Source organism: Gopherus flavomarginatus, chromosome 14 (genome assembly GCF_025201925.1).
Source record: "Gopherus flavomarginatus isolate rGopFla2 chromosome 14, rGopFla2.mat.asm, whole genome shotgun sequence".
NCBI lineage: Eukaryota > Metazoa > Chordata > Testudines > Testudinidae > Gopherus > Gopherus flavomarginatus.
Window position 1 is genome coordinate 28253549 of NC_066630.1, and position 26651 is coordinate 28280199.

Below are 26651 nucleotides of genomic sequence, written 5' to 3' on the forward strand. Positions count from 1 at the left end.
AACTGAGCCGCTTATGTAACCTACATTTTGTGATTCTTATTCCTTTTTCTCCCTCTGTCCCTGATAATTCAGAAGTTAGGAATATAGAATATGCACTATACAGTGGACACACTTTTATAACACTCACTCTGTTTTTAGCAGTTATTCCCTATTTTATGTATAGAGAATTTCACTGGAATGGATATTATCTCTGAACCTTGAACAAACTTTTAGAGTGCACTCGCAGTACGTTGTAGTCTTGGGAAGTTTTTTGAAATGTCTGGTATGGATACAAGCAAAATATTCTCTGTAGGTAAAATATTTTTGAGCGTACATTGGTTACTTAATCAGTTATTATTTATAGTGCCTAGAAGCTTTGTGCTAGACAATGGACACATAAAAAGCACAGTCCCTGCCCTGGCTGTTTTAAAACCTAAGTAACTCTACATAATTTAGTGTCTTCACTTTATGAATGTTATAATTTTTCATATTGAAAATGTAAATAATTGTCTAGGCATTGTTTACATACAGTATAGAAACCATTTTAGCATATATGGAAAAGACATAGGTTGCACCTTGCTATGGAAAGGATCTCTTGACAAAAGACAAGTTATGCAGTTATGCAAGTTATGCAAAAGACAAGTTATGCACAGTTGCCTAATAGTCTTCGAGCTATTATTACCTACTTAGTGCCATTAGTGCACATGGTGCTTTACAGACAGGGAAGGAAAGGCTCCCTTTCCCCAGGAGTTTACAATTGAATAACTATTCATCACTAATATCACAACCACACCCCTTTAATTGTACATTAAAGTGGCTGCTCTATTGTTGTCAGCACTCTGGTGTGTAGTGAGTGAACTCTGCATTTTCATGGTTTATTAAGAATCCTCTGCACTTAGTGTGTTACTCACATACAGCAAAACCTGTGTTTATGGTCCCCTCTGGTCATCATCTGTTTAGTGGCTGCAAAATTTTGAGATATCATAAGATTGCCCAACATTCCCTTATTAACTCCCCCTATTAAAGCTGCCACCTGTGAACTGCATCTTCAGCTGCATGCTGACCCATTCGCAGTAGCTAGGTTTGTCTGCCAAAACAGCTGGTCTCCACCCAGACTGGAAGCTGATAAGCTGGTTACTGTGAACTGGAAAGGGCACCAATGAACCTAGAAAAAAGGAGCAGAGGAAGGCGCCAAGCAAAAACTGCTTAGTTTGGCAGATACAAGAAAAGTTGCCAAAGATCATGAGCCTGGTAGGACTAGCCAAAGTTTTCCTGTGGTCAGACAAAGATCCAGGAAATTATAAGAAACAGGTAGGCTGTTTGCCATGAGTTGGAGGAAAATCTTATGGTATAAGGCACTTAAAAAAAGTAGAAGTGTTCCTTAACGTTAACCGTTCCTTCTAAGGAGTTTGGTATTTGGATCACAAGCCTTTTACTTCTAGGGCTGTGGTTTTCAAACTGGTGTACATGAGCTCTCGTCAGGGAGTATGCGAGAAAAATCCCGTAATGGGTGGACAACATACTTTATTTAGTGAGATTTGGCAATCTAATCATGGGAATATTATCATACCCATCTTGGATAAGGTATGCGGTAGACTGCATTATTTAGAAAGGGGTTCGCAGCCTAGAAAGTTTGAAAACCACTGTATGAGGGTCACAGTTTCAATTGCAGTGATGTAAAAAAGTAGTGATAAAAGGCTGTTGCCTTCCAATTGCTGTCCATAGCCTTTGTGAAATCAGTCAGTGGGCTCCATCCATTTCCAAGAGGATCATGACAGTTGGTACCAATTGCCACTTTGCTGACAATTGCAGCAGAGAACCCACTGATAGAATGGACATGAAAAATGAGCTACTCTGTCACCTCGGAAAGTGATTGATCTTTCCTGTCAACATTGAGGGCTTGTCTACATCACAAAGTTGCAGCGCTGGTGAGGGGGTTACAGCGCTGCAACTTAGGAGGTGTACACATCTGCAGGGCACCACCAGCGCTGCAACTCCCTGTTTGCAGCGCTGGCCGTACTCCCGTTTTGTCTCGGGTGTAGAGGATCCAGCACTGGTGATCCAGCGCTGGTAATCAAGTATAGACACTTACCAGCGCTTTTCTTGACCTCCGTGGAATAAGCAGGTATCCCAGCATACCTGAGGAAGCCTCTGGTAATCAAGCTGGTCTCCTTCCCCGGCTTGCTCTCGCGTTCCCCGAACCCCCGAGCAAGCAGGTCTCCTTCCCTGAGGTTTGCTGGGTGGTTCCGGGAACGCGAGAGCAAACCGGGAAAGGAGACCAGCTTCGCCGCGGTTTGCTCTCGCGTTCCCCGAGCAAGCAGGTCTCCTTCCCTGCGGTTTGCAGGGTGGTTCGGGGAACGCGAGAGCAAACCGCGGCAAAGCTGGTCTCCTTCCCCGGTTTGCTCTCGCGTTCCCCGAACCCCCGAGCAAGCAGGTCTCCTTCCCTGCGGTTTGCTGGGTGGTTCCGGGAACGCGAGAGCAAACCGCGGCGAAGCTGGTCTCCTTCCCCGGTTTGCTCTCGCGTTCCCCGAACAAGCAGGTCTCCTTCCCTGCGGTTTGCAGGGTGGTTTGGGGAACGCGAGAGCAAACCGCGGCGAAGCTGGTCTCCTTTCCCGGTTTGCTCTCTCGTTCCCCGAACCCCCGAGCAAGCAGGTCTCCTTCCCTGCGGTTTGCTGGGTGGTTCGGGGAACGCGAGAGCAAACCGGGAAAGGAGACCAGCTTCGCCGCGGTTTGCTCTCGCGTTCCCCGAGCAAGCAGGTCTCCTTCCCTGCGGTTTGCAGGGTGGTTCGGGGAACGCGAGAGCAAACCGCGGGGAAGCTGGTCTCCTTTCCCGGTTTGCTCTCGCGTTCCCCGAACCCCCCTTGAAGCCGCCCAACAGTGCTGCAGTGTGGCCACATCTAACACCACTTGCAGCGCTGGTTGCTGTAAGTGTGGCCACTCTGCAGCGCTGGCCCTATACAGCTGTACTAATACAGCTGTAACAACCAGCGCTGCAAAATTGTAGATGTAGACATACCCTGAGATACATACCTCAGCAGGGAGGATTGCATGCCATAGTCTGACTGTGCTATACATGTTCTGTGTTTGTAGGATTTCAGTCTCCAGAGCTGACAATCCAGCACCACCTATAAGCACCAGCATTCACTAAAATTCTTTTGAGTTGCACTTTTCCCCCATAGTGTAAGTGTCAGAATGTTTTTCTCTTAGATTATTAACCTGTTATATTGGTCTGGAGAGATTATACAGGCTAGAGATTATTTAGTGTTTTTCGTCTCTGGGTCTGAAGTCATTTTACAAAACGTTATCGCCATTTTGGAGACTGAGAAACACAGACCAAAGACACTAAGTAACTTGCCCAAGGGCACAGTAGCAGAGCTGGGACTAAAAACCTGGCTTGCTTTTTCCCAGTCCCGTTCTCTATCCACCAGAGTATGCTGTTGAGATGCTTTAAAGGTATAATACAAAACTTTTTCCAAAACCAGTAAAAGCTCCTATTTTCTTGCTGGTGACTTTTACATAAAGGAAATAGTTACACAAAATTAAAAACATATTAGTAACTTAACTCTTTGTTAATTTCACGATGAAGCTGAGGAGGTGAAAAAATGAGTGAGGGACTTGCAGAGTACAGGTCAAATTCCTTGAATATGCTTCAAAAATTTTTGAAATTTTTAAAATATTTTAAATACGTTAAAATATTCCCATCTTTCTTCCTTTCACATAATGTTGGCAATGTTTCAAGCTACATACTAAGATGCCATAAAAAGGATCAAGTAACATCAGGAATATTAAACTATCTGACCCCTTAGCCCTTGTTAAATAATGAGCAAGATCTCAGCTGGCAACATATCTTCTCTAGCTACAGCTTTTGAACATCCCTGGTTCTGAGTTACCAAATGGTCACAAAATCAGTTCAGCCCATTAGTAGACTGAAGCGGATTCTGTCGTCTTTTGCACCTGTACAACCTCATGGAGTCAATGAGGTTGCAGCTGGGAGAAGCAGTTGATCCAATGTGTACAGTACCAAGATAGCTATTACTGTATGTGTGCAGCAGGATAAAAATGCTGTTCAACTTTGCCCCAGGATAACTGTCATTATGACCAAAGAATAAAATTAAGGGAACACATCAGTTGAGAGTTTGAAGCCAATCTTTTTGGAAACATGATGAATATCAGTGGCTTCACTTAATCTGCTTGAAGAACAAAGGTCCTTTTCTACTTTAAATTTCCCAGCAATGATTATTGCCAGTTATTTTTCTCGTCGCCTTGACCACTGTTTCTAGAGTTTTTTATTAAACATATTTCTGAAAAGTGAGTCAAAATGCCACTCTCCGTTGCCCTCCTTAGTGGCACCAGATTTATGCCACCGTAACTGCAAAGATGCTCTGACCCTTGATTTTTCAGAAGAGAGATGTTGGTTCCAAAGCTCCCGCCTTCAGAGCGGTTGTCAGGTTTCATTTAGAAACCTGCAGTTGGGATCACTTCCAATAGGCCTCACACCCTGTTTCTAGCAACAACTTCAAAATCAGTTCAGTTGTGTTTGACTTTCACAAAAATATCTGCCTTGCCAAGGCAACACATTTTTGCTGATCTTTTGAGGTATGGCCACTTCAGCCAGGTTTTAGAGTGCTGGGTGCTCCTCCATTGGGCTTTTGTTTCGCCCCCCATATGCGTGCTGCTGGAAGCCCCTCCTGTCATGGCCAGAGATTTCATATGATCACATCTCTCATGACTGACTCTATGGCATCCAAGGACGTGGTTTGCAGCAAGATTAAACAGTCGCTGCTTTTCCATCAGGGGTTCAAAAGTAGAAACCCATCTAGCTGGTGTCAGATTTCGAAACCTTCTCTCCTTAAAGTTTGTAAAGGGAGTCACATTCCAGGACACCTTGGGCTGGCTCTTTTAGATACAACAACCCCTTCAGCTTGCTGAATCTAACAAATACACTAGGCATGTACATGCAGACACAGATGCAATTGCAGTAAAAAGCATGTTGCTTTTGCAAGCTTGCTGTCCCAAATTCAAAGTGTATATCAGTCAGAGTGCTTTTGTGTACTTCAACTCCACTTCTGCTGCACAAGCTACAGAAACCCAAATTTTACCTCAACAGGCAGAACAAGTGCCCTTTGTTACCTAGACAGATTACAGCTTTTTCTAAAGTCTGCTCTTCATAAAAGCCCAGCTTGAACAGTGGAAATTCTGACTTGCCTCAGATACTGAGGAGACTTTTATAGTTTCAAGTAGCTCCAGGGTTATATTTTAAAAGTTGAATTTCATCACATGCTTTAAGTTTTGTGGGGGGAGAAAAAAGACGTGATATTTTTAGAAGGAAAAAAGTTTTTTTTTCTCTCCCTCTCCACCTTTTTTCTTAACAGATGTTTCATCTCAATCATATCCAAACCTCAAAGCACAAGTAGCAGTCAACCTTAGTCTCCTGTGGAGAAAAAGATAAAATGTCATTTGTTTGGAGGAGGGGTGTGTGTGTGTGTGTGTGTGTGTGTGTGTGTGTGTGTGTGTGTGTGTGTGTGTGTGTGTGTGTAACCACAACTAGTATGTGAGTAAAACCAAATAATAAATGCAGCACGATGGGGTTGTGGAAATGAACCTGAAGCAATATTTCTGCTCTCAAAAAAGCCTGGCGTCCAGCTGCTTTGGTTAGATGGAAATTCCCAACATGAGGGGATAAAAGAGGGGAGAGGAGGGAGGAAAAGAAAAACTTCCAGCAATCAGATTTTTCTTGCTCTGTAAATCAGAGTCCAGCAATCCAAGTCCTCTAACCAATGAAGGATATAAAACAAAGTGCCCAACATTGTACTGTGAAGGATTTAAAACTTCTTTTTGGGGGGAACAGCTCTTGTAAACCAAAATATCCAGAAGGAATTTTCACAGGGCTCTGGAGAAACCTCAGAGTTTTGCTGTGGACTGCATTGTGTGCTGCCATCAGCACTACAGCCTGTTGTGGGAATGGCCAAGGTGATTCAGTGCCACCAGGAACTACTTGTATAGAAGATTTATAGGGGAGAAAAGTCATATTCTCTCACAAGGATCTGTGTGCCTGAAGCTAAAATCGGGTGGTTTGGGTTCCCCCTCCCCTCTTGCTCTTAAAGGAGTCTTTCTAGAGAGTGCAAGTGTGGAGGAGAAAAAAGGACATACTCTTGGAGAAGGTGAGAGGGTTATGCCAGGGAAAGACTGCCTTAAATCCTAGCTAGGGCTTTGTAAGAGCCTCATTGACAGGGCTTACCCTGAGCTCATCTCCTGGTGCCTTGTCCCTAGACCATCAGCATCTTCTGCATCATAGCAGTACCCCCCGCCTCCACCCACAACTGAGGTCTATAGTCCAGGTTCCACTGGTAAGCAGTGAATATGGCTTGGATTAGAAGAAATACTTTTTATTAAAAATCTACAGTCGCATAGCTTAAGAAAGATGTCTAATTTCACACAAACGGATAAGCTTAACGGCAAACTCTCCGTTTTGAAACACGTTGACTACCTGGGACAATAGGAGGGGTTGACTTGTCTTTTAGACACTCTTCAGGTCAGGGACTGTCTTCATCTGTGTTTGCACAGCACAATGGGACTCCAATCCAGTTTAGGATCTGTGGGTGCTACTATATTAACAATAATAATATTGCCAAGATTGAGTGCCATGCAGTTTGTGTGGGAGTCCTTAGATTGTGACATTAAAAATTAAATCTTATGTGCCCTATATAGACTTTAAAGATCCCGTGCCATGATCTATAAGAATAGAGTTTTTCCATAGCATCTTTGTATAAGGTTTCCCCTCTTCCTCTAGATCAGTGGTTCTCAACTAGGGGTACATGTACCCCTGAGGGTATGCCAGAGTCTTCTAGGGGTACATCAACTCCTGTAGATATTTGCCTAATTTTACAAGTCTACATGAAAAGCACTAGCAAAGTCAATACAAAATAAGATGTCATACAATTATATTGCTCTGTATACTATACACTGAAATTCAAGTACAATATTCATATTCCAAATGATTTATTTTATAATTGTGTAGTAAAAATGAGAAAGTCATCAATTTTTCAGTAATAGTGTGCTGTGACACTTTTGTATTGTTATATCTGATTTTGTAAGCAAGTAGTTTTAAAGTGAAGTGAAACTTGGGTGTAAACAAGACAAATCAGACTCCTGAAAGGGGTTCAGTAGTCTGGGAAGGTTGAGAACCACTGCTCTAGGTTGTGATGTGCAGTGTGCTGTACATCAGCCAAGTTCCATCCTGCATTAAGAGGTGACTACATTTCATTAGTGCTTTATGGCTGAAGTGACATGCTTTGGGATGACAGACAACATGGAAACGTCAGATAATGTGTATGTGTTTGAATATGGTTAGCTTTATGATGGACTGTAGAGACACACAAATTTTAGAACTTAGCTGCCTTATAGATCACAAGTATTATAGCTGAATTGAAAGTAAGATCTCTGGTTCAAGGTTGCCTGAGTGTTTCCATTTTAAGACCTTATTTTTAATTGAATTTTAGCAATCCAAAAATCTTCACTATTTGAGGTTTGAAACTTTCCAGGCTTGAAGAACGAGAGTACTTGTGGCACCTTAGAGACTAACAAATTGTTTGGGCGTAAGTTTTCTTGGGCTAAAACCCACTTCATCAGGTGCGTGCAGTGGAAAATACAGTAGGAAGATATATGGAGAGAGAGAGACAGGGCTGCCCAGAGGATTCAGGGGGCCTGGGGTCTTCAGCGGCGGGGGCCCCCCACTGCCGAGTTGCCGACTACGATCGCTCCGGGGGCCTGGGCCCCACTCCAGGGGCCCCAAAAAACTCTCGTGAGGGCCCCTGTGGGGCCCAGGGCCTGGGGAAAATTGCCCCTCTTGCCTGCCCCGGGCAGCCCTGGAGAGAGAACATGAAAAAATGGGGGTTGCCATACCAACTGTAGCAAGACTAATCAATTAAGGTGGGCTATTACCAGCAGGAGAAAAAAAACTTTTGTAGTGATAATCAGGATGGCCCATTTCAAACAGTTGACAAGGTGTGAGTAACAGAAGGGGAAAAATTAGGGGGAAAGTTTGAGCAAAAGTTCTTTTTGATGGTTTGCAAGTGTTAGCAGTAGTGATGGTTATAACATTTTCTGATTTATAAAAATGACAACGTATTTTTGATTATTTTTTCTCTATTTTCCAGTCAACTGTATAGGTGGAGGGACCAATCTGGGCACATTATAAACAGATAGACATCCACTCTGTAGAGTTTAGGTTTGGATCTGAACTTCCCTGAAGCTGGAAGGATTCCTATTCACATCCATCAAGAATTATTGGGGTTTTTTAAATCTTTTCTTTATTTTTAATAAATTAACTAGGGACACAAAGCAACCACATCTCTTCAGTGTGGGTCTGATCCAATGTAATTTTAAGTCAATGAACTGATGCTCATTGGGTCACGCCCTATATCCATATCTTCATTTTACAACCAGCTCAATTGGCAGAAACATTTGGTGTTTTTGTCAGGAGAGTGTAAGGTCGTGTACTCGTCACCTGTAGCATTCCCTTGGGTTGGGGTGCAATGCTACAAAGTGTACTAGTCCCTGGCAGCCGCTACTGGCCACCTGCCTCTCGCTGGGTCTTCCTCTTCCTCATAAAGTTCATTCCCCTTCCAGGGGTCCAACTGAAAGTCCAAATCAAATGCCCAAACTAATAGCTCTTCTACCCCCTCAGGTGCCACTGAAGTCCTGTGCTTCTTGGTCCCTTCTCCTAGCACCTCCAGAGCTTCTCTTATCTAGCTTTTTCCATAGCAGGATTCCCCTACTGCCTCTGTCCAGAGACTCTACAGACCACTTGAAAATTGCTGAGGGTCTCGGCAGACCACTTAACAGTCTTTCCAAATATTGTTTGTACTGTTAGCTAAGTATTGTAAAACACTTTGGATAAAAGTGCTATATACAAAAACCCTTAATAATAATTAACTTTTTTGTTCTACATATAAAAGCGCGCAACTCATATTTTAATATCAGTAGATATGCCCTCTCTCCCCCTCCGCAGCAGCTCTCGAGCTGGGAAGGGGCGGCGGTCCTTCCCTCTCCCCGCCACCACAGCAGCCCCCGAGCTGGGGCTGGGAAGGGGGACCGTCTCTCTCCCCAGCAGCTGCAGCCCTGAAGCTGGGGAAAGTCACCTCTTTCTCTGGCTTCTGCAGCCCTGCACATCCCAAATTCTCCACACCTCCTCTTCTAACCCCACTGCCCCCTCCCACCTAGCCCATACCTCACCTTACATGTGCGTCTTTTCCAAGGTCCAGGCACCTAATTAGTGGAGCCATGCCTGCGTGGCTTCGCTAATTAGGCGGGTGACCCTTCATTCTCTTGTGTGCGGCCGCCCAGGAATGCACCCTAGAGGGAAATATTCACTGACCACCTGAACAGAGCTCAGTCCATGGACCACAGTTTGAGAACTTCTGCTCTAGAAACTTCCATTAGGGATTTCCCGGATCTTTGTAGTCCCTATCTTGGTCTTCTCCCACAAGAACCTACTCTGCTCCATGTTGGTTCCAACATGTACGAGCCCTCTCTCAGGGCTCTCCACACACAGGAGCCTACCCTGCTCCTAGTGGGTTCTCTTTCCTGCAGGAGAATCCTGCCTTCTCTGTAGTATCTCCCCCAGCTAAGCTCAGCACTGTTTAAGGAGTCCTCCACAGCTGGGGTCAATCACTCTAACTCTATTACACTGAGCAGTGATTACTACGTGCCCCTGTATTGTCATCTCATCAGTGAGGCTGAGGGATAGCTGCTAAGTCATGGGCAAGCTGTGCCTTGTCTTGCCTCACAGGGCCTGCTGGCCCGTGATAGACAGCTTTGCCACGAACACCCTCCTGTTCATTTTTATCACCATTTTCAGGCTCTTTTCTATAGCCACTTTTTAAAATTGAAAACAGAAATGGAGTGGGATGAGTATTTGATATGTGCATGAATCATGCAATGTTCAGGTATTCATATGAATACTTGAAAAGAGTCTAAAATGACTTCAGCTCATCATGGCAGCTGCCATTTTATATCTCCTGCAATTATTTAAATTCTTCAGGTAATTATAGGATGCTAGTTGCTGTAAATATACCTTCTAATTCAAATAGATTTTGTTAAACTGCAAGAATAAATGTCAGATTCTGTGTTCTGTTACTATTGTGTAAATCCAGCATGATTCCAGATGTCAAAGGATTGGAGCCACACTTAGATCAGAACCTGGCTCTTGATAGCTTACCTTCTCTAATGATTTACATTAGTATCTGAATTATACAACAATTTGTGAATTAGGTCAAATAACACAAACGTGAATTTTTCCCATCCTTCATGGAAAACCAGTTATACATAATACACTGTTTTCCGAGATAAAAACAGAGCCATCCTTTTCTATTTCAAAGGAAAACACCAGCCATTTTCAGATTAAAAGTAGATAGCAAAAGTGAACACACAGGCAAAGTTAATAAAGATCTACTTGGATGCCCCAAAATAAGAATTAAAAATAGTAGTGAAGTATTGCAGACCCTTCATTCAAGGTGTGTGTGCCTACCTCTCTCATTTTTTTCTGACACTATCCTCCTCTGTATTTTAGATATTTAGTAGGTATGGAGTGAAGTTTACAGAGTTACTAAAATAAAAACCACTTCTGTTGCCTTTGCTTCAATCAAAAGAGCTCTGTCTTTTTGTGAATTGACTTTAGAGCCATCCTCTGACATTAACAAAATACTTAGGGCCAAATTCTGCCTTTTGCTGTGCTTACAGAATGCCTGCTGAGGGCAAGGGGTGCTTTATGCACATATCCTAAAGGAAAATGTGGTCCTTGTATTGCATTTACTAACTCTTTACCTTTGTTCATTTAGTTGGAACTGAAGCAAATTTCTTACTTTAGCAAGACATGCTGCTTACATGTGGATTCCAAATGTATCTCCTTCAATACGGGAAGGCAACTGATTCCATGTTACACTAGATCAATGTATCGTGTACATAATCAGTTACGCAAGATGAAAAAAATCTCTATAGCAGAACATTTCCCCTCTTTGCGGATTACATTCTTTGGAATCTGGTAATTTAATATTTCACATATGCTAAAATGTAAGGGTCTGCTCCTTCAGTGATTACTCATTACTTCAGTGAAATTACTCCTGTCTGTTGGGACTGCTCACAAGTGATGTTTCCAGGATGGTGCCCTGTCATACATATGCCAAATGTATCTTTGATTTTATTATAAAGTATGTATTTTAATTTGGATTGGAGACAAATGAAACAGTTTAAACTCAGTGCTGTTTGTGTCGTGTACTCAAGCCAGTTCTGCAGACACTCACATGTATGCTTAACTTTCTACTCTTGAGTATTCCTTTTGAATGACATGGGAATTCATGCACGTAAAACTGAGTGTGTGTGTAAATGTTATCAGCCACTGTACCTTAGTGAATAATTGGTAAGTATTCCTTTGACCCAGAATATAGTGAGCATAGTAAGTTAAAGTTCATGGAATTCTGCACGCCAAGTGTTGGCATTTGAAAGTCTTAGGAGATGAAAAGTACCCACAGACATGTAGGTTACATGCTATAGCACTGAAGATGGATGCTCCTGAACTATTGAGATTTTTATTTTTGGAGAGTGAAATTTAGCCTGAGTTTATTATTATAAATTTACTTATATTACAGTAGCATGTAGAGGTCACCAGTGAACTAAGGATCCCATTGTGGTAGTCCCTGTACAAACATAGATTATGTTTCTTCCCTGAAGAGTTTACAAACTAACTAGACAAATCAGATGAGGGAAATATTTTTATCTCTGTTTTACAAATGAGGAATTTAGACACAAAGAAGTCAAGTGACTTGCCCAAGGTTGTACAGGAAATCTGTGGCTGAGCTTGTAATTGAGCCCAAGCCCAGCTACTTAATGATAAGACCGCCCTTCGATTCTGTTTTAGTTTGGTGCTACCGCATAATAAAATATGCAAAGGGTAGGAACAGACATTCAGAGCCTGAGGATTTGGTATCTCAAAGCCTCCATAATAAAAGGAACAAACAGATTTTTAAAGTGTGAACTATAGAGCAGTAGGAATAATTGTCTGCTTAGTTTACTCAGTGTTGTCTGAAACTAAATGCTGGTAGCATTCGAAATCAGCTAGAGACTATTAACTAAGAGAAGGTCACCAAACATACACTTGGTTCATAGCAACCAAAATATATCTTTGCTTATTTTAAAAGAATAGATAGGTGAGGGTCAAGATGTTTTCCCCAGGGGAAGTGCTTTTGGTGAACTGGCTGATAATAGTCCACAGTTCGGGGATCTTCAGAGCCCCTGGTATAATAGCAAAGGTGGCAGAAACCCAGTTTTCCCCTCAACCATCTAAGTTAGATGGGAGTCAGCTGATATAAAAAACTCCATTATTAATAACATTTCCCCTACTAATTCTTCATTTAAATAAAGGATTTTTTAGGCTCTGAATTTTTCTCCTTATGACACCTGGACCAAAAAAAAACAACAAAAAAAACGGAATAAAGAAATGTAAAGACTGCAAATACTGTGCACATACATACCTACAACTTATTTTGAGGTGGTAAGAAATTATTTTTATCTGTATCAGTGTTACCAACCAAAACAAGTATATAGCAGCCTTTGAAAGGGTATTCTTTTTAGTTTCAAATGGCTATTTGATATCCCCATCTGTCAGCTGATAATACTACTAGTAAGTGGTAAGCGATCGCTATGGAAGTGTCAGTTTTTACTTAAGCAGTTCTTTACTAGATTAAATTATATAGCTTGTGAAAGCAAATTGCATCCTGCTAATGTGATTTTTGATATGCTTGGTGATCAAACACAAATCTTGCTCCTACAGGTACCATCCTGAATCATCTTAGACAAAGCTTATGAAGACTTTTTTTTCTTTGTTAGATGGAGAGGAGGGAAAAATTATCTTTTTGATCTCCAATAGAAAAAAAAAAGGCTGTTCAGGTTTTTGGCTAACACAACAAACAGTGTTTAAAATTTAACTTTGCTTAATTAATTAGTAATTCTGTTTAATGCTGTCTGATCTTTATCCAAAAGGTATTCTGGCGCTTGAGAACTGAACATCAAAGTAGGTTGGGTGAAGATGGTCAGGTAAAGCAGTTAATCTGGCAGTTGCTGTTGAAATATAGTGAGTTGGGGAACTAATGGGAAATAGAAACCAGAATCAGGTAAAGTGCTGCAAACTGTTTAGTGGAGAGAGTGTGAGGAATTCAGGTTTGGTGCCTCAGTATGTTTGAGCAGTGAGACAGCCAGTAGCGAGCAATTGGATTGCCACATGCTTAGACATCTTTTATGCAAATAGTTTTTATTTAAATAGAGACACTGGAAAAATTTCTGCATTTAAAATAAAAAATCAGAAACTTGCTGATATTCTGTATCCAGAATTGGAAATACTCAGATCAGATGCAGCTGTATCAAACTGTTGTGGGGTATGAAAAGAGGCTAGAAACTGTCAGCTAATTGGTTGCACAAAACCATACATTTGGCTGTTATTTATCCATGGAAATACTTTGACCCCAATGACATTCAAGGGAACTCCAGTTCAGAAATTCCTAGTGATGACGTGTCACTGGAAATAGGTAGGAGTGGCTGAAGGATTATAAGGAATTTGGATTGTCATCTTTTTATTTAATTTTTTTTTCCCAACTATCAGAACTATATCATCCGCAGCCAATACCCCACTTTGGTCATATACAGATGTTTCACGCTTAATGAGCCCTTCTGAATAGGAAATGGACTCTTAGTCTCACAACATCATGCGGCTTTTTTAAACCTGCCGGTGTGTAATTGAACATTGTCATTGATGTTTGTCCAAGAGCCACTAGACAATGAATAGCATGAAATCGCTTCGCACCATATGCACAACTTGAATTTCTGAACTGTTCAGCCCACTCCAATGTGAAGCACCACTGTTGCAGCTCTTGCTAAATTGCATTCTGCCTTTTTCCTACCAGACTTGAGAGGGACAATTAATTTCCCAGAAGTAAGCATGAGAGGTGGCAGCTTAATCTTTGTTGTTTTGAAGGGTGTGTCTAATTCATCAGCTTCAGTTTTCAACCTAAGAGAGCTGAACACACACTTCTGGCACCAACCCAGCACAAGCATGTTTTCCCATGTGCTTTCTCTCATGGCTGGAGAACAGGAATGTTGCTTGGATGTTGGCTCTGCTCTGTAGATGTTTATCCACAGGTATGGGAGAAGAATTTAAGGGAAGCAAAGATTAAGTATCTCAGAAATATATTTCAGTCAGTGCAGTGGTATAAATGTAAAATCTGTGCCTGGTGGAGGCATGGGGTGATGTTTCTTCATTTATGTATTCAAGAAGAATGTAAAAATTGAAATTTGAATATGAAGGTAATTGCCTGATTAAAGGAGTTCTTAATCTGAACTTTCAAGCTAGGCTGTTGTTATGATTGACATTATGCAGTGGTCTAGGATTGTCAGTCATATTTGTCAAACTTGCTATGAAATGCAAAAGAAATTAGAGACTTGAAAAGGCATATTAGGTTCTCTTGTCTATCCCTTTGGTCCCGACAGTCCTTGACTCTGAAGGACTGTTGGGTTGAGGGATTTTGAGTGTGGGTGCTGGGTGGTGTTGGTAGCCTGTAATACCTGGGAGGTCAAACTAGGTGATCTGTGGTCCCTTCTGGCTTAAATTCTGACTGTATGACTGATTCTTCTCCCACTTTTCCTGTATCTGGAACTTGGAGGTAAAATCCTAAGCCTGTTGAAGTCAATGGGAGTTTTGCTATTGATTTCAGCTGGTCAACAAACACATGGACAATGGTGATCCAGTGAATAAAGTGTACTTGGACTTTCAGAAAGCTTTTGACAAGGTCCTTAACAGAGGCTCTTAAGCAAAGTAAGCAGATAAGAGGGAAGGTCCTCTCATGGATCAGTAATTGTTAAAAGACAGGAAACAAGGGGTAAGAATAAATGGTCAGTGTTAACAATGGAGAGAAGTAAATAGTGGGGTGCCCCAAGGATCTGTACTGGGACCTGTGCTGTTCAACATATTCATCATGATCTGGAAAAAGGGGTAAATAGGGCAGTGGCAAATTTGCAGTAGACGCTGCAAAAGTACTCAAGATAGTTAAGTCCAAAGCTGACTGTGAAGAGCTACAAAAGGATCTCCCAAAACTGGGTGACTGGGTAACAGAATTTCATTGCCATTCTATGCTGATAAATGCAAAGTAACGCACATTGTATAGCTGGAATTATGTTTTCCATACAAAATGATGGGATCTGAATTAACTGTTGCCACTCAAGAAAGAGATCTTGTCACTGTGGATAGTTCTCTGAAAACATCTGTTCAATATGCAGCGGTGGTTAAAAAAAGCTCACAGAATACTAGGAAACAGGAAAAGGATAGATAATAAGACAGAACGTATCATAATGCCATTGTATGAATCTGTGGTACACCCACACCTTGAATACTGCAATGGAGTTCTGGTTGCACCATCTAAAAAAAAATTGAAAAGAGAAATAATTGGAAGAAGTAGAGAGAAGGGCAACAAAAATGCTTAGGGGTGTGAAACAGCTTCTGTATGAGGAGAGATTAAAAAGTCTGGAACTGTTCAGCTTGGAAAAGACATGACTAAGGGGGAATATGATAGATGTCTACAAAATCATGAATAGTGTGGAGGAAATTTTATTTACCCCATCATATAACACAAGAACCGGGCTTCACCCAATGAAATTAATAGGCAACAGGTTTAAAACAAACAAAAGGAAGTACTTCTTTGCACAACATACAGTCAAACAATAGAACTCATTGCCATGGGAAATTGTGAAGGACAAGAGTATAACTGGGATAAAAAAAGAACGAGATAAATTCATAAGGGTAGGTCCATCAATGGCTATTAGCCAAGATGGTCAGAGCTGCAACCCCATGCTCTAGGTGTCCCTAAGACTCTGACTGCTGGAAGCTGGTACTGGATGACAGGGGATGGATCACTCAAAAATGGCCTTGTTCTTTTCATTTCTTCTGAAGCATTTGGCCCCAGACACCGTCGGAAGATAGGATACTGGGCTAGATGACCCAGTATGTCCTTTATTATGGTCCAGAACTTCAACTCTGGTGCTTAGCACTACCACTTTAACATTACTCCTTAGCAGTCCTGCTTCATCTCCATCTTTTGCTTAAGCCCTCATGCCTTCATCTCCTCTTTTCGTTACAACTCGCTACTTCAGTATTTCCCAAACAGTGGATTACAGGAAGGGTCTGGTGGGTCACCACCACATCAAACCTGCCCCACAGTGCCTATCACTGCCCCCTCACATCTATTCCCCCCCCCCATTCCCTGGAAGCACTCCCCCTGCTGTGGGGAGAGATGGGTCAGCTGGAGCTACAGGAGAAGGCAGAACTGGACTGGGAGGAGTCAAGCAGGGGAGTCGGGGGCAGACCAAGGAGAAGAGAGAGGAGCAGGATCTGAAGGGGAGAGGTGGGTGGAGCTGGGGGTGCCATTTGCGTAGGCTCCCATATGATCCTGGGGAGCTCACTTGAGCACAGAGGATAGGCTGCAGCTTGTGCTCTGAGCAGGCCCCAGTGATACTTCACAGAGCCCGGTCCACAAAGGTGGCACTGTCCGTCTCTGCAGCTCTCGATGGGAGGAGTTTCCCCACACTGAACTCTACGTACCTGCTGGAAAGAGCACTGACCCATGTGAGGGGGAAGCGGGGTCTGAGAATCTAGGATGTGGACTGTCATGTCTAGTGATTGGAGCAAGAGTTAGGAATAGGAGTCCAGGGTCAGAGCCGGTCAGGAATTGGAGGCAAAGGTCAGAGCTGTGGTAAGAGGCCAGATACTGAGCCAAGGGTCAGAGTTGCCTTGAAGTGAAGCAAGGCAGGCACAAGGCTGGGTCCGGGGCAGGATCTCTTGCAACCATGGGCAAAGGCTTTGAGCAGCTGCTAAACTGCTGCTGCTGGATTTAAGAGCTGGGCTGCTGACCTTTCAAGCCAACTAGAGGCCAGCTGTGCTTGTTAGATTGTCCATACCCTGTTACTCACCTAAGGGCCTCAGGGCCAGGTTTCTCAGTGTATTTCCTAGGGAATTCTTGCAATAGGACCGGGGCATGGATGTTAACTACCAATTCCCAAGACCACTCATCTGGACCATAGCCTTCCTAGTCCACCAGGTACTGGAGCCTTCCCTAACTCACTGACAGTTGAGGATTCAGTGGACCAAGTGCTCTTCCTGTCCGTGAACTGTTATGGGTGGTGCGTTGCAACAGTTTGGGGGTGGTTTCTCAGTGAAGGCCTTTAAAAGTGAACAACTATATCCTGAAGGCCACTGGGTTTGCCCATTCTGTAATCTTGGAGGAACCCAGATATTGGTAGTCTAGTTTGGCAGATGGGTGGCTTGGTTTAGGGTTCTGGGCAAAGAGCCACATGTTGTTTCCTGTGTCCTGGATTGGGGGCCCGATTGTCTTGGTCCATATGTTGTTTATAGGCCTCTTTGGCAGATTGCAAGTGTTCCTTGAGCTCCCACTGTTGGTGAGAGGGTCACCAATGGCTGATACTGGAGAATTTATGGGTAAGTCTGGGTGGAAGCAGGGGTGAATACCATAGTTTGCAAAGACTGGGTTATGTTGGGTCAAGGCATGCATTGTATTGTTATATGCAAATTAGGCATAGCATAGCAGGTGAGTCTGTAGGATGAAGGACTCAATGCCAAGGAGTCTGAGCAGGGCCGTCCTTAGGATTTATGATGCCCTAGGCGGAATTATTAAACTGGTGCCCCTGTGCCTGTCTTGCTCTTAGCAACACAAACATAAGCTTACAGTATTGGAAAACTTGCCACATGCATGTTATTAAAACCAGTTTAACTTAATTAAGCACACTGTAATGGTGATGAACTAGCACTAAAAAGTAGCACTATAGAAAAAATTCTGATTTGACAGAATGATGCAAATAATATAATTTTTTAAATTTGTCAACATTTTATTGGAAATTTATATGAAGAGGTATTGAAACAAGGATTAGTTTTTAATTAAAAGCAATCTTTCTGGTTTTTTTGGCTGCAAAATCAGTAAGAATGTCATCGTATGACAAAGACAAAGTGATGTCTTGTTTGATTGCAAGAATAGCAAGACCAGTCAAGTGTTCCTGACTCATTGTAGAGCAGAGATTAGTTTTTAATGAGCTTTAGTTTTGAGAAACTCCGTTCTCCTGATGCTACTGTTACAGGAATTGTCAGTAGAATACAAGTGGCAATGTACACATTAGGATATATGTCAACAAGTTTTCTGGTATGAATAAACTGTACAATGTCCATCATCGATTTTGCATGTGGCAACAACTCAATTCTTTGTACAGTTCAAGTCCATTTAAATCAAAATGATCACCATGCTTCAGGAGGCTCTCAAGGTCAGGGGTCCCCAACGTGGTGCCCGCAGGCGCCATGGCACCCACAGAAGCCTCTCGATGCACCTGTGTACTGGCCGGAGGATGAGCATCCGCCGAAATGCTGCCGAAATTTGGCAGCATTTCGACACTGACACCTCTGGATGACACTGCTTGCCGCCGACAAGCAGCGTCATCCGGAGACATTGCCGCCGAAATGCAGCCGAATTTTGGCGGCATTTTGTCGGATGCTCGTCTGCCACCATGGTCCTTCATCTAGCACCTGCCAGACAAAAAAGGTTGGGGATCACTGCTCTAGGCTCTTGCACTTTGTCATTAATTGCTCTTGTTTTCCTATTTCATTGAATTTAGTCCCACTCAGCCCGCTGCCAGCTGAGTGAATGGAACCCCAGGCCGACAGCGGGTTGAGTGGCTCAGCTGGGGTCTCAGCCGTCGGCCTGCTTAGCCTGCTGCCAGCCTGGGGTTCCTTGGGGGTCCCCAGCCAAGCAGCAGGTGCTGAGTGGGGCTGGCAGCCGGGACCCCGGGTGGCAATGGGGCAGCAGCCGGAACCCCAGAGCAGTGGCGGGCTGAGCCGCTCAGCCCACCGCTGCATGCCATCAAAAATCAGCTCTTGTGCCACCTTTGGCACATGTGCTGTAGGTTGCCGACCCCTGTTCTGTATACTAGTAAGGAGATAAGCGTATTACAGTTGTTGGAGGCTCTATTTAGCAGTAACAGGGCTATAGGCAAATCAGTCAACATTTTTTGTTTCTCTGATTAAAACTGGCCCACTCCCTTCCTCATACCAAACTTGTCACAAATAATTATCAACAACTTAATTTTCTGTTTTTGGCTAAGATATTGATTTAAAAAAATTGAAATTGAATTTAGGATTGTTAGCAAGCATTTTTGGCAAACAGATTTGCTCAATGACAATCAAAATGGCAACACAGTACTGCTTTCGTGCTTGGTTCACCTCTTCTCCCCCTGCCTGCTGGTCCAACAGCTGCAGCGGAGGAGGAGATAGGTGGAAAACTGCAGGACCCCAAAATCCACCTCTTAGGGTGCAGAGTGGCAATAGCAGCAGCAAACCCTCAGGTCTGATCACACGCCAATGGGTACCACCGCCAGCCCAATCGACAATGGTGAAATTAGCACAGCATCTGATCTCAGGATTGGGGCACCCAAGGAGCCACAGCAGCTCATACTGCCCTGTGCAGCTCCCCCCGGATGAGATGGATCACTGCCAGTCAGGGGAGAGACACGCTCCCCAGCTAGGGTGACCAGATCCAGATGTCCTGATTTTATAGGGCCAGTCCCGATATTTGAGGCTTTGTCTTATATAGGCATCAATCTCACCCCCACCTAGGGTGACCAGACAGCAAGTGTGAAAAATCAGGACAGGAGGTGAGGGGGAATAGGAGTCTATATAAGAAAAAAACTCCAAAATTATAAAAGTGGGACATCTGCTCACCCTACCCCAACCCCATCCTGATTTTTCACACATGCTATCTGGCTATCCCCAGCCCAGCCGTGTATGACCATTCCAATCCTGGCTGCCTGCGAGGGAGTTACTTTCACTGTCATTCCTCAGCAGGTAGGCAGCCAGCCTCCCCCCTGCTCCCCAGCACCTCACTCAATCCAGCCCTGACAGCCGTCATGCCGGAGGAAAGAGTCACACTCATAGGTCAGTTCCTTCCCCCACCCCTTCCCAGAGACTTCCCAGCAGCCAATCCCCTCCCTCAGACTGTGCTGCATTCGGCTCTCTCTAGGACCCAGCAGCCAAGCTCTTGCATTCTCCACTGCTTCCCATCTGTCTGGGCTCCCGGCAGAGCGGTGCCCCCAGACCTAGTGGTGCCCTAGGCGGCTGCCTGTTCTACCTATGGCTAAGGACGGCCCTGAGTCTGAGAAATTCCCACCAGAATCGGAAGATGAACTGGGGTCCCTGGTCTGATACAATGGCTGTTGGTAATCTGTGGTAGCAACAGATATTTTCAAAGAGCTGTTTCCTATGCAGTAGGAACAGTATGGCATGGGATGAAGTCTGCCATCTTTGTTAGGAGGTTGACGACAAAAGTCAGGATTACAGTGTGTCATCTGACTCAGGCTCAGGTTAAGGGGCTGTTTAATTGCGGTGTAGATATTCTGGCTCCCAGTGAGTTTTTAATTGCGGTGTAGACATATCCAGAGTGCTAAAACTAAATAGAAGATGGAGCACATTTTTTAGCATAAGTAGTTAACACATATTGTAAAAGTGTGTGTCCTATGTCTGAAGAGGTGTTAACAGACCCTTCATCTTGAATAGTCTCTTAGGTATGAATGCAGTGTTGTTCTAGCCATGTGTCCCAAGATATTAGAGAAACAAGGTGAGTAAGGTAATATCTTTTATTGGATGACTTCTGTTGATGCGAGAGACAAGCTTTCAAGCTACACACAGCTTATCTTCAGGTCTGTGCAAGGTACTAAGAGAGTGACAGCTAAATACAAGATTGAACAGATAGTTTAGCACAGTATGGTTTCAACCTTTTTTAATTTGCAGACCCCTAAAAAAATTTCAAATGGAGGTGTAGAACTCTGAAAATTTGACACATAGTAAGGGTTCGGATATGAAAAATCTAAAGTGACAAGCCACTTGAGCTGAGGTGAAAGTTTTAGCGCCCACTCCTCTAATTAGCTTTCAAGCCACTTGAGCTGAGGTGAAAGTTTAGCGCCCACTCCTCTAATTAGCTTTCTGTTCCAAGCTGTAAGACATAGGTGTGTGAGTGATGCCTTGGCCATTGCAATAATGCCAGCCTGTTTGAAGTGAAATGTCCTATGCTTTCTGTTACATGAAGCACAGGTGCCAACTTTACAATATGCCAGGGGGTGCTTCCCCCCTGGCTCTGTCCCAGACCCTGCCTCCACTCTACCCCTCCCTCAAGGCCCACCCCACCCCACCTCTTCCAGCTCCTGCTGTACCCCACCCTGCCTATTCCCACCCCGTTCCTCCCTCTTCCCTGAGTGCACCACATCCTTGCTCCTCCTCCCTCCCCCTCAGCCTCGCAAAACAGCAGATCCTGGCGGGCAGGAGATGCGAGGAGGGAGGAGAAGGTTCTGATAGAGGGACTGTCAGTGGGTGCTCAGCACCCACCATTTTTTCCCTGTGGGTGCTCCAGCTCCAGAGCACCCACGAGGTCGGCGCCTATGACGTGAAGAACAAATCAATCATCTTTATCTAGTTCTGTAATTTATAAGGTGATTTTTAAAGAAAAATTGGTATTGTCTATTTCTATTGTTGAAAATTAGTAAAACTTTAAACACAGAACGTAGTTCTGCAGAAATGAGTCTCATACCTTTAAAACAGTAATCACTCTCTCTCTCTTTCTCTCTCTCTCACAATTATGAGCAATTGGATGGTAATAATTAACAATCCTTGGAGGAAAACATCTGCAAGTACACTTAAGTCAGCTAATTTGTCTTTCATGAAAGAATGGAATTTCACAATTTTTCCAAGTTAATATATTTTTCCTTTATTCTGTTTCCAATTTCAAATATTGTCCAGAAACATTTTGTGGTGTCTTAAGGTCATAGAAGTGAATATATGCCTGTTAATAATGAACAAGAAAAGAGAATATTCTAAAGAAATATAGCAATATTTCAACTCGCACAGTATTCTGACAGAGAACATAATTTTTTTAGAGGATATGGTCCCCGTGAGAAGTAATGAAAATATATATTTTTTTCCAGTTGTGGATTCCCACAACAGAAAGGGCATGTTTCCATATACTGTACATGTGTACATAGTGTGTCCTCTGTGGTGGCTTGTTATGTGAGTAGGGAGGTAAGTGAATATTTATGCACAAATGATACACTGTAAATGGACAAATTTCTGATGGCACAGACATTGGAAACATGAAGCTATTAATTCTCCCCTCCCTCCTTTGAGATAGCAATCTGGTCTGGTCTAGTTTAATATCATTGGCAGGACTGAGTGGAAGTTCACATTGTGAATATATCTGAACCTTGGCATGCAGCTTAGTAGTGGATCTCTCTTTTCAACGCTGCCAGTTTGAACGGTCCCAGGCAGACATTCCCATTTTATTTATAAATAAGTTCAGCATGTGTGTATCTCCTTCACAAAACTGAGCGGCAGACACCAAAGCTCGCCAATAATCCAGAGTAAGAAAGAAAGAAAAGCAGCAAATTAGTGAATATAGGGCTCTAATTTCAGACAACACAACAGGAATGATTATTCAAATACGTTACCATAAAGTTCATATGTGCGTGCATATGCACGTATATGCGTACACACACACTCATACACACTACTTGGATACATGCATATATTTCCCCTCGCCGTGCTTTCGACATGTGCTGTGTCATTTGCACCCCATTTTTCTTTGTCAAATGAAATATGATATCAGGAGGAGATTATTTTACTTCCCTATTGTGTCAGAGCTCAGAAATGAATAACTGATTTCAAAGGAAAATTCCCTTGAGCCACAAGACCAGTGATCATTCTGAGACAATGGTCAGCAAAGATCAAAGGAAAGATTTTCCGATGTGTGAATTTCACACGCCCCTCCCACAATATGGTGAACTCTTGTTTTTGAGGAGTCTAATTTATCAGAGTACATTTTTCCCTGTTACATATATCATACATTAAAGTGAAATCTTCCTATCTGAACATACACACTGTACATCTGGAAAGGTTATTAAACATACCACTGGAAGAATAGTTCTTGAAACCAGAAATTCATTCTGTCCTTTTTGGCTCTGTTCTCCTCTCAGTTCCACCCAGTGAATTGAAGTTCTGATACTCTTCGCACATGTGCAGCAGACCTTCCATTCACATCTTTGGAAGAGCATAGTGTTGGAATGAGAGTAGGGCACTTTGTTCCTCTGGCAGAAAAACCCATCTGAGGGAAGTGTTTTTGAGAGTTCACGTAGGTCCATTGATAGGAAAGTTGGGGAGATGCTGTCTCTTCACTTTTGAGGAAAAGGCCAGTGGAAAAGTCTTTTTCCAAATATACCCCATTGAAAAATATCTGAAATGGCAAAATGTAATTTTCAGTGGACTGTCTGTGGTTCTAAAGAAGCCAAGTCACAGGATATAACATAGGGGCAGTTCGATTTAAATATGTCAGTGTACAGTCATTAGAGGCCAGATTACGAGCCTGTTATTCATATTGGTGGACAGTTACTCACACAGGTAGTCCCATTGACTTAACCAGAGCTACTCTTGTGAATAACTACTCATCAGTGTAAGTGAGGTGCTTGCAATCTGTCAGCATAAAAGGTTAGTCATTACTAAGAGTCACTGATAACAAGTGTGCATATTACCTCTCCACTTCTGGTTGTTCTTAGGGTGGTGCTACAGGGCCAGAGTTAGAGTTATTCTAGTGATCTGAATTGTGTATTTCCATAGTTTATCATTTTTCTGACATGGCACCTTAGCTTTCCATGTTTCCATTTCCATGTTTTCCAGTACTGTGTTTTTGGAGGAAGCTACATTGAAGAATGAGTCTTTGGTTCTTGTACATTACTTAGTAGAATACTGTACAATTCTTTATGATTATTAGTTGTTACAGTTCAGTAGTGCCCAAAGATTCCAAATAAGATTGGGCTTAACTTGCTTAGTTATCATGACCGCATATCTGTTTCTGTCTGTCTCAGATATTTATAGAGCGCCAATCATCAGCATAATCTAGGTGTCATGTGTGAGTATGTGTATAATAAATTTAGTGTGTACACGTCTGTGTAGGCTGGCATTAATACAACATTAAAGCAAAAAAGAGAAGTACTTGTCAGGAAATTCTAAAAGTTAAGGTTTCTACCTCATTGTTAACTTGTCTTCACTGTAAATCAGGTATATTTTATAGTATGCCATAAGTTTTAAAAAAACAAAACACAGTATTCAAAACCAAACATAGCATTCAAATTTAACAAAGAAACGAGGATGAGAAGTTGCCACATGTATGCAATGCAGGTGAGTTCATGTTGTGGTAGAAACGTTAGCTTTGGGAGTATCTGAACTTTTAACTTTATGTTAAGGGTCATTCTGTTTTTTCAATTAATTTTCCTGTATTTTTTTTTTTTAAGAAAATGCCAAGAACAAAGTGAAAAACACAGTTATAATGCTTTAAACAATAGCTTGGTTCTCCTGAAGTAGTTAATGCGATGAATCTCAGTAGTACTAAATACCTTTAGAGCTACCATAGTGCTACTGAGCTGTTTTAGCCAGTCCACTGTTAAATGACTGGTTCTAAATTGAGGGAGGTCATTCCTACTCTGTCAAACTTGTCTTGTGTTGAGAGAATACATAAGTGAGATGTTAGAACTTTAGGCATCCCTAAGTAAGGGATCTTAAATGGTCCAAGGGTAAATGTATTGGTTAAAGAGATTCCAGTGTGCAAGTGGAGGGATGCTAACTGTAAGAGGCACAGTCTCACCTAGGCCTCAAACTGCCTTTTGTTGCACAGGTGCCAACAAGAACATAGATATCTAATATTTGCACTTGCAATGAATTGTGGGCACAAAATTTCCAGCAAGATTATTTGCATGTCCAAAAATTGCACCTGAGGCTAGTGCTAAATATTGGACTGTTAATTTCATAACTTTAAAAATATTGAACTGATTGTTTTCATCTGGAGCTTCACGCTGTGTGGTGCCAATTGCCTCTCAGTAGGTGCCTCAGACTTGAATGAGAAGCTTTTGTATTGTGTTTTCTTCCTGGGTGAGGACTCAGAAATGTGCCAGCATTAAAGCTTTTTACAAGTGCAAATAGTTCAGTCTGAACAATCAAGAAAAGTGTAATTTTTTTTTATGATCAGAGGGGTAGCCGTGTTAGTCTGGATCTGTAAAAAGCACCAAAGAGTCCTGTGGCACCTTACAGACTAACAGATGTATTGGAGCATACGCTTTCATGGGTGAATACGCTTTCACCCATGAAAGCTTATGTTCCAATACATCTGTTAGTCTATAAGATGCCACAGGACTCTTTGTTGCTTTTTTTAATGCATAATTCAAAAAGCTGCTGAAACTTCTTGGAAAAAAATAATCTTGTGGCTTCAACTAAGCTTGGAAAATGTTATCCCAAGAAGAATTTAAGAACGTGCTTTTGAGCAAATGAGGAGGGAGGTTGGAATAGAATGGAAAGCTCATTTCAACTTCAATTATATTGTTTGCTGTGGTGAATTCTGTTTTTGCAAGTTGAACCCCCACTGTTTTAAAAAATGGTTGGCAAAAGTATGCAACTAGTTCATATTAATATTTCTAGCAGATTTGTGTTCTCATAGTGCTCTGCTTGAACCTGATACAGAGTTTGTTGAAGAGGATCTGCAACGAGAGTGTCCATTGAAATGCTCATAGGTGTATATAGATACAAGAGTAAATCAAGTATAATAGCATCTCTTCCATTCAAGTTTGCTGAAATCAGGTTTCACCCTAAATATTATGAGACTTTTGAAACCAAGGAATCCAGTTTGTTGTGATATGAGACTACTTTGACATTCCGTCATGAACTTTTTCCCTTAAATATACTTTTTTGCAGTGGCTTTGCCTCCAGAGAAGACAGATGGCGTTTGCAGTGGAGATGAAAAGAAAGCTGGGAAAGAAAGTGACACACGTACAAGTTCCAGGAAACAACTAAAATTTGAAGTAAGTCCCTCGTTTTCAAATATTGAAATATACTGATACAAATAAGTTAAATAGCCTATAGGACAAATACAGCCATCAGTTGTCTATGCAATTCCCATTGATTGCATTGTACATCTGGTTAATGTACATCAGAGAGCAGGATTTGGCCTTGAGTCTCTATTTTCCTATTTGCCTGGCTATTGTTCCCTAACGGCTGGTTAGCAAGTTTTGTTCTAAAGTCAAATAAAGCCTCATGCTGATGAGTTCTCCACCAGAGCTGAGTGTATGGTGAGGACAATTTGACATTGCTCTGTACTGTGAGCTTTTCAAATATAACTTCATGTGCCACCCACTATGTTATCAAATCCTTATATTGGCTTTTGTAGATGATCATATTCAGTTAAATCTGCCTAGTGTAAAAGATATTTGTGAAAGGTGCCTTTGCCATCAGTTTTTCATGTCTGGGCCTCCAGAGGGAAATAACCTGGACCTACATTGGCAATTCATCTGATTAGATGGAGGGGGAATAAAGATCCTGAGGGGAATTCGTCTGATGGCCTATTTCCTTGTAGACTTATAAACATCATAAAACTGCCAGACATTGTGCATAGTTGGCAGGTTTTGCTTATAAAGAGAGAGATTTAGTAAATATGAGCACTGAAACATGCTGTCATCCAGCTAGAGAGTTGTCTGTCTTTCTTGGCGAACAGGGA

At 42.4% G+C, this 26651-nt stretch overlaps 1 protein-coding gene across 2 annotated transcripts in view; it reads left to right on the forward strand.

The window, feature by feature from the left end:
* Positions 1-26651, forward strand: part of NKD1 (NKD inhibitor of WNT signaling pathway 1) — a 153639-nt gene that overhangs the window by 100762 nt on the left and 26226 nt on the right. For both annotated transcript variants that reach the window (XM_050922567.1, XM_050922566.1), the window contains exon 5: positions 25853-25959. In XM_050922567.1, the coding sequence (XP_050778524.1) occupies positions 25853-25959 (107 nt within the window). The remainder of the gene's footprint in view (positions 1-25852; positions 25960-26651) is intronic.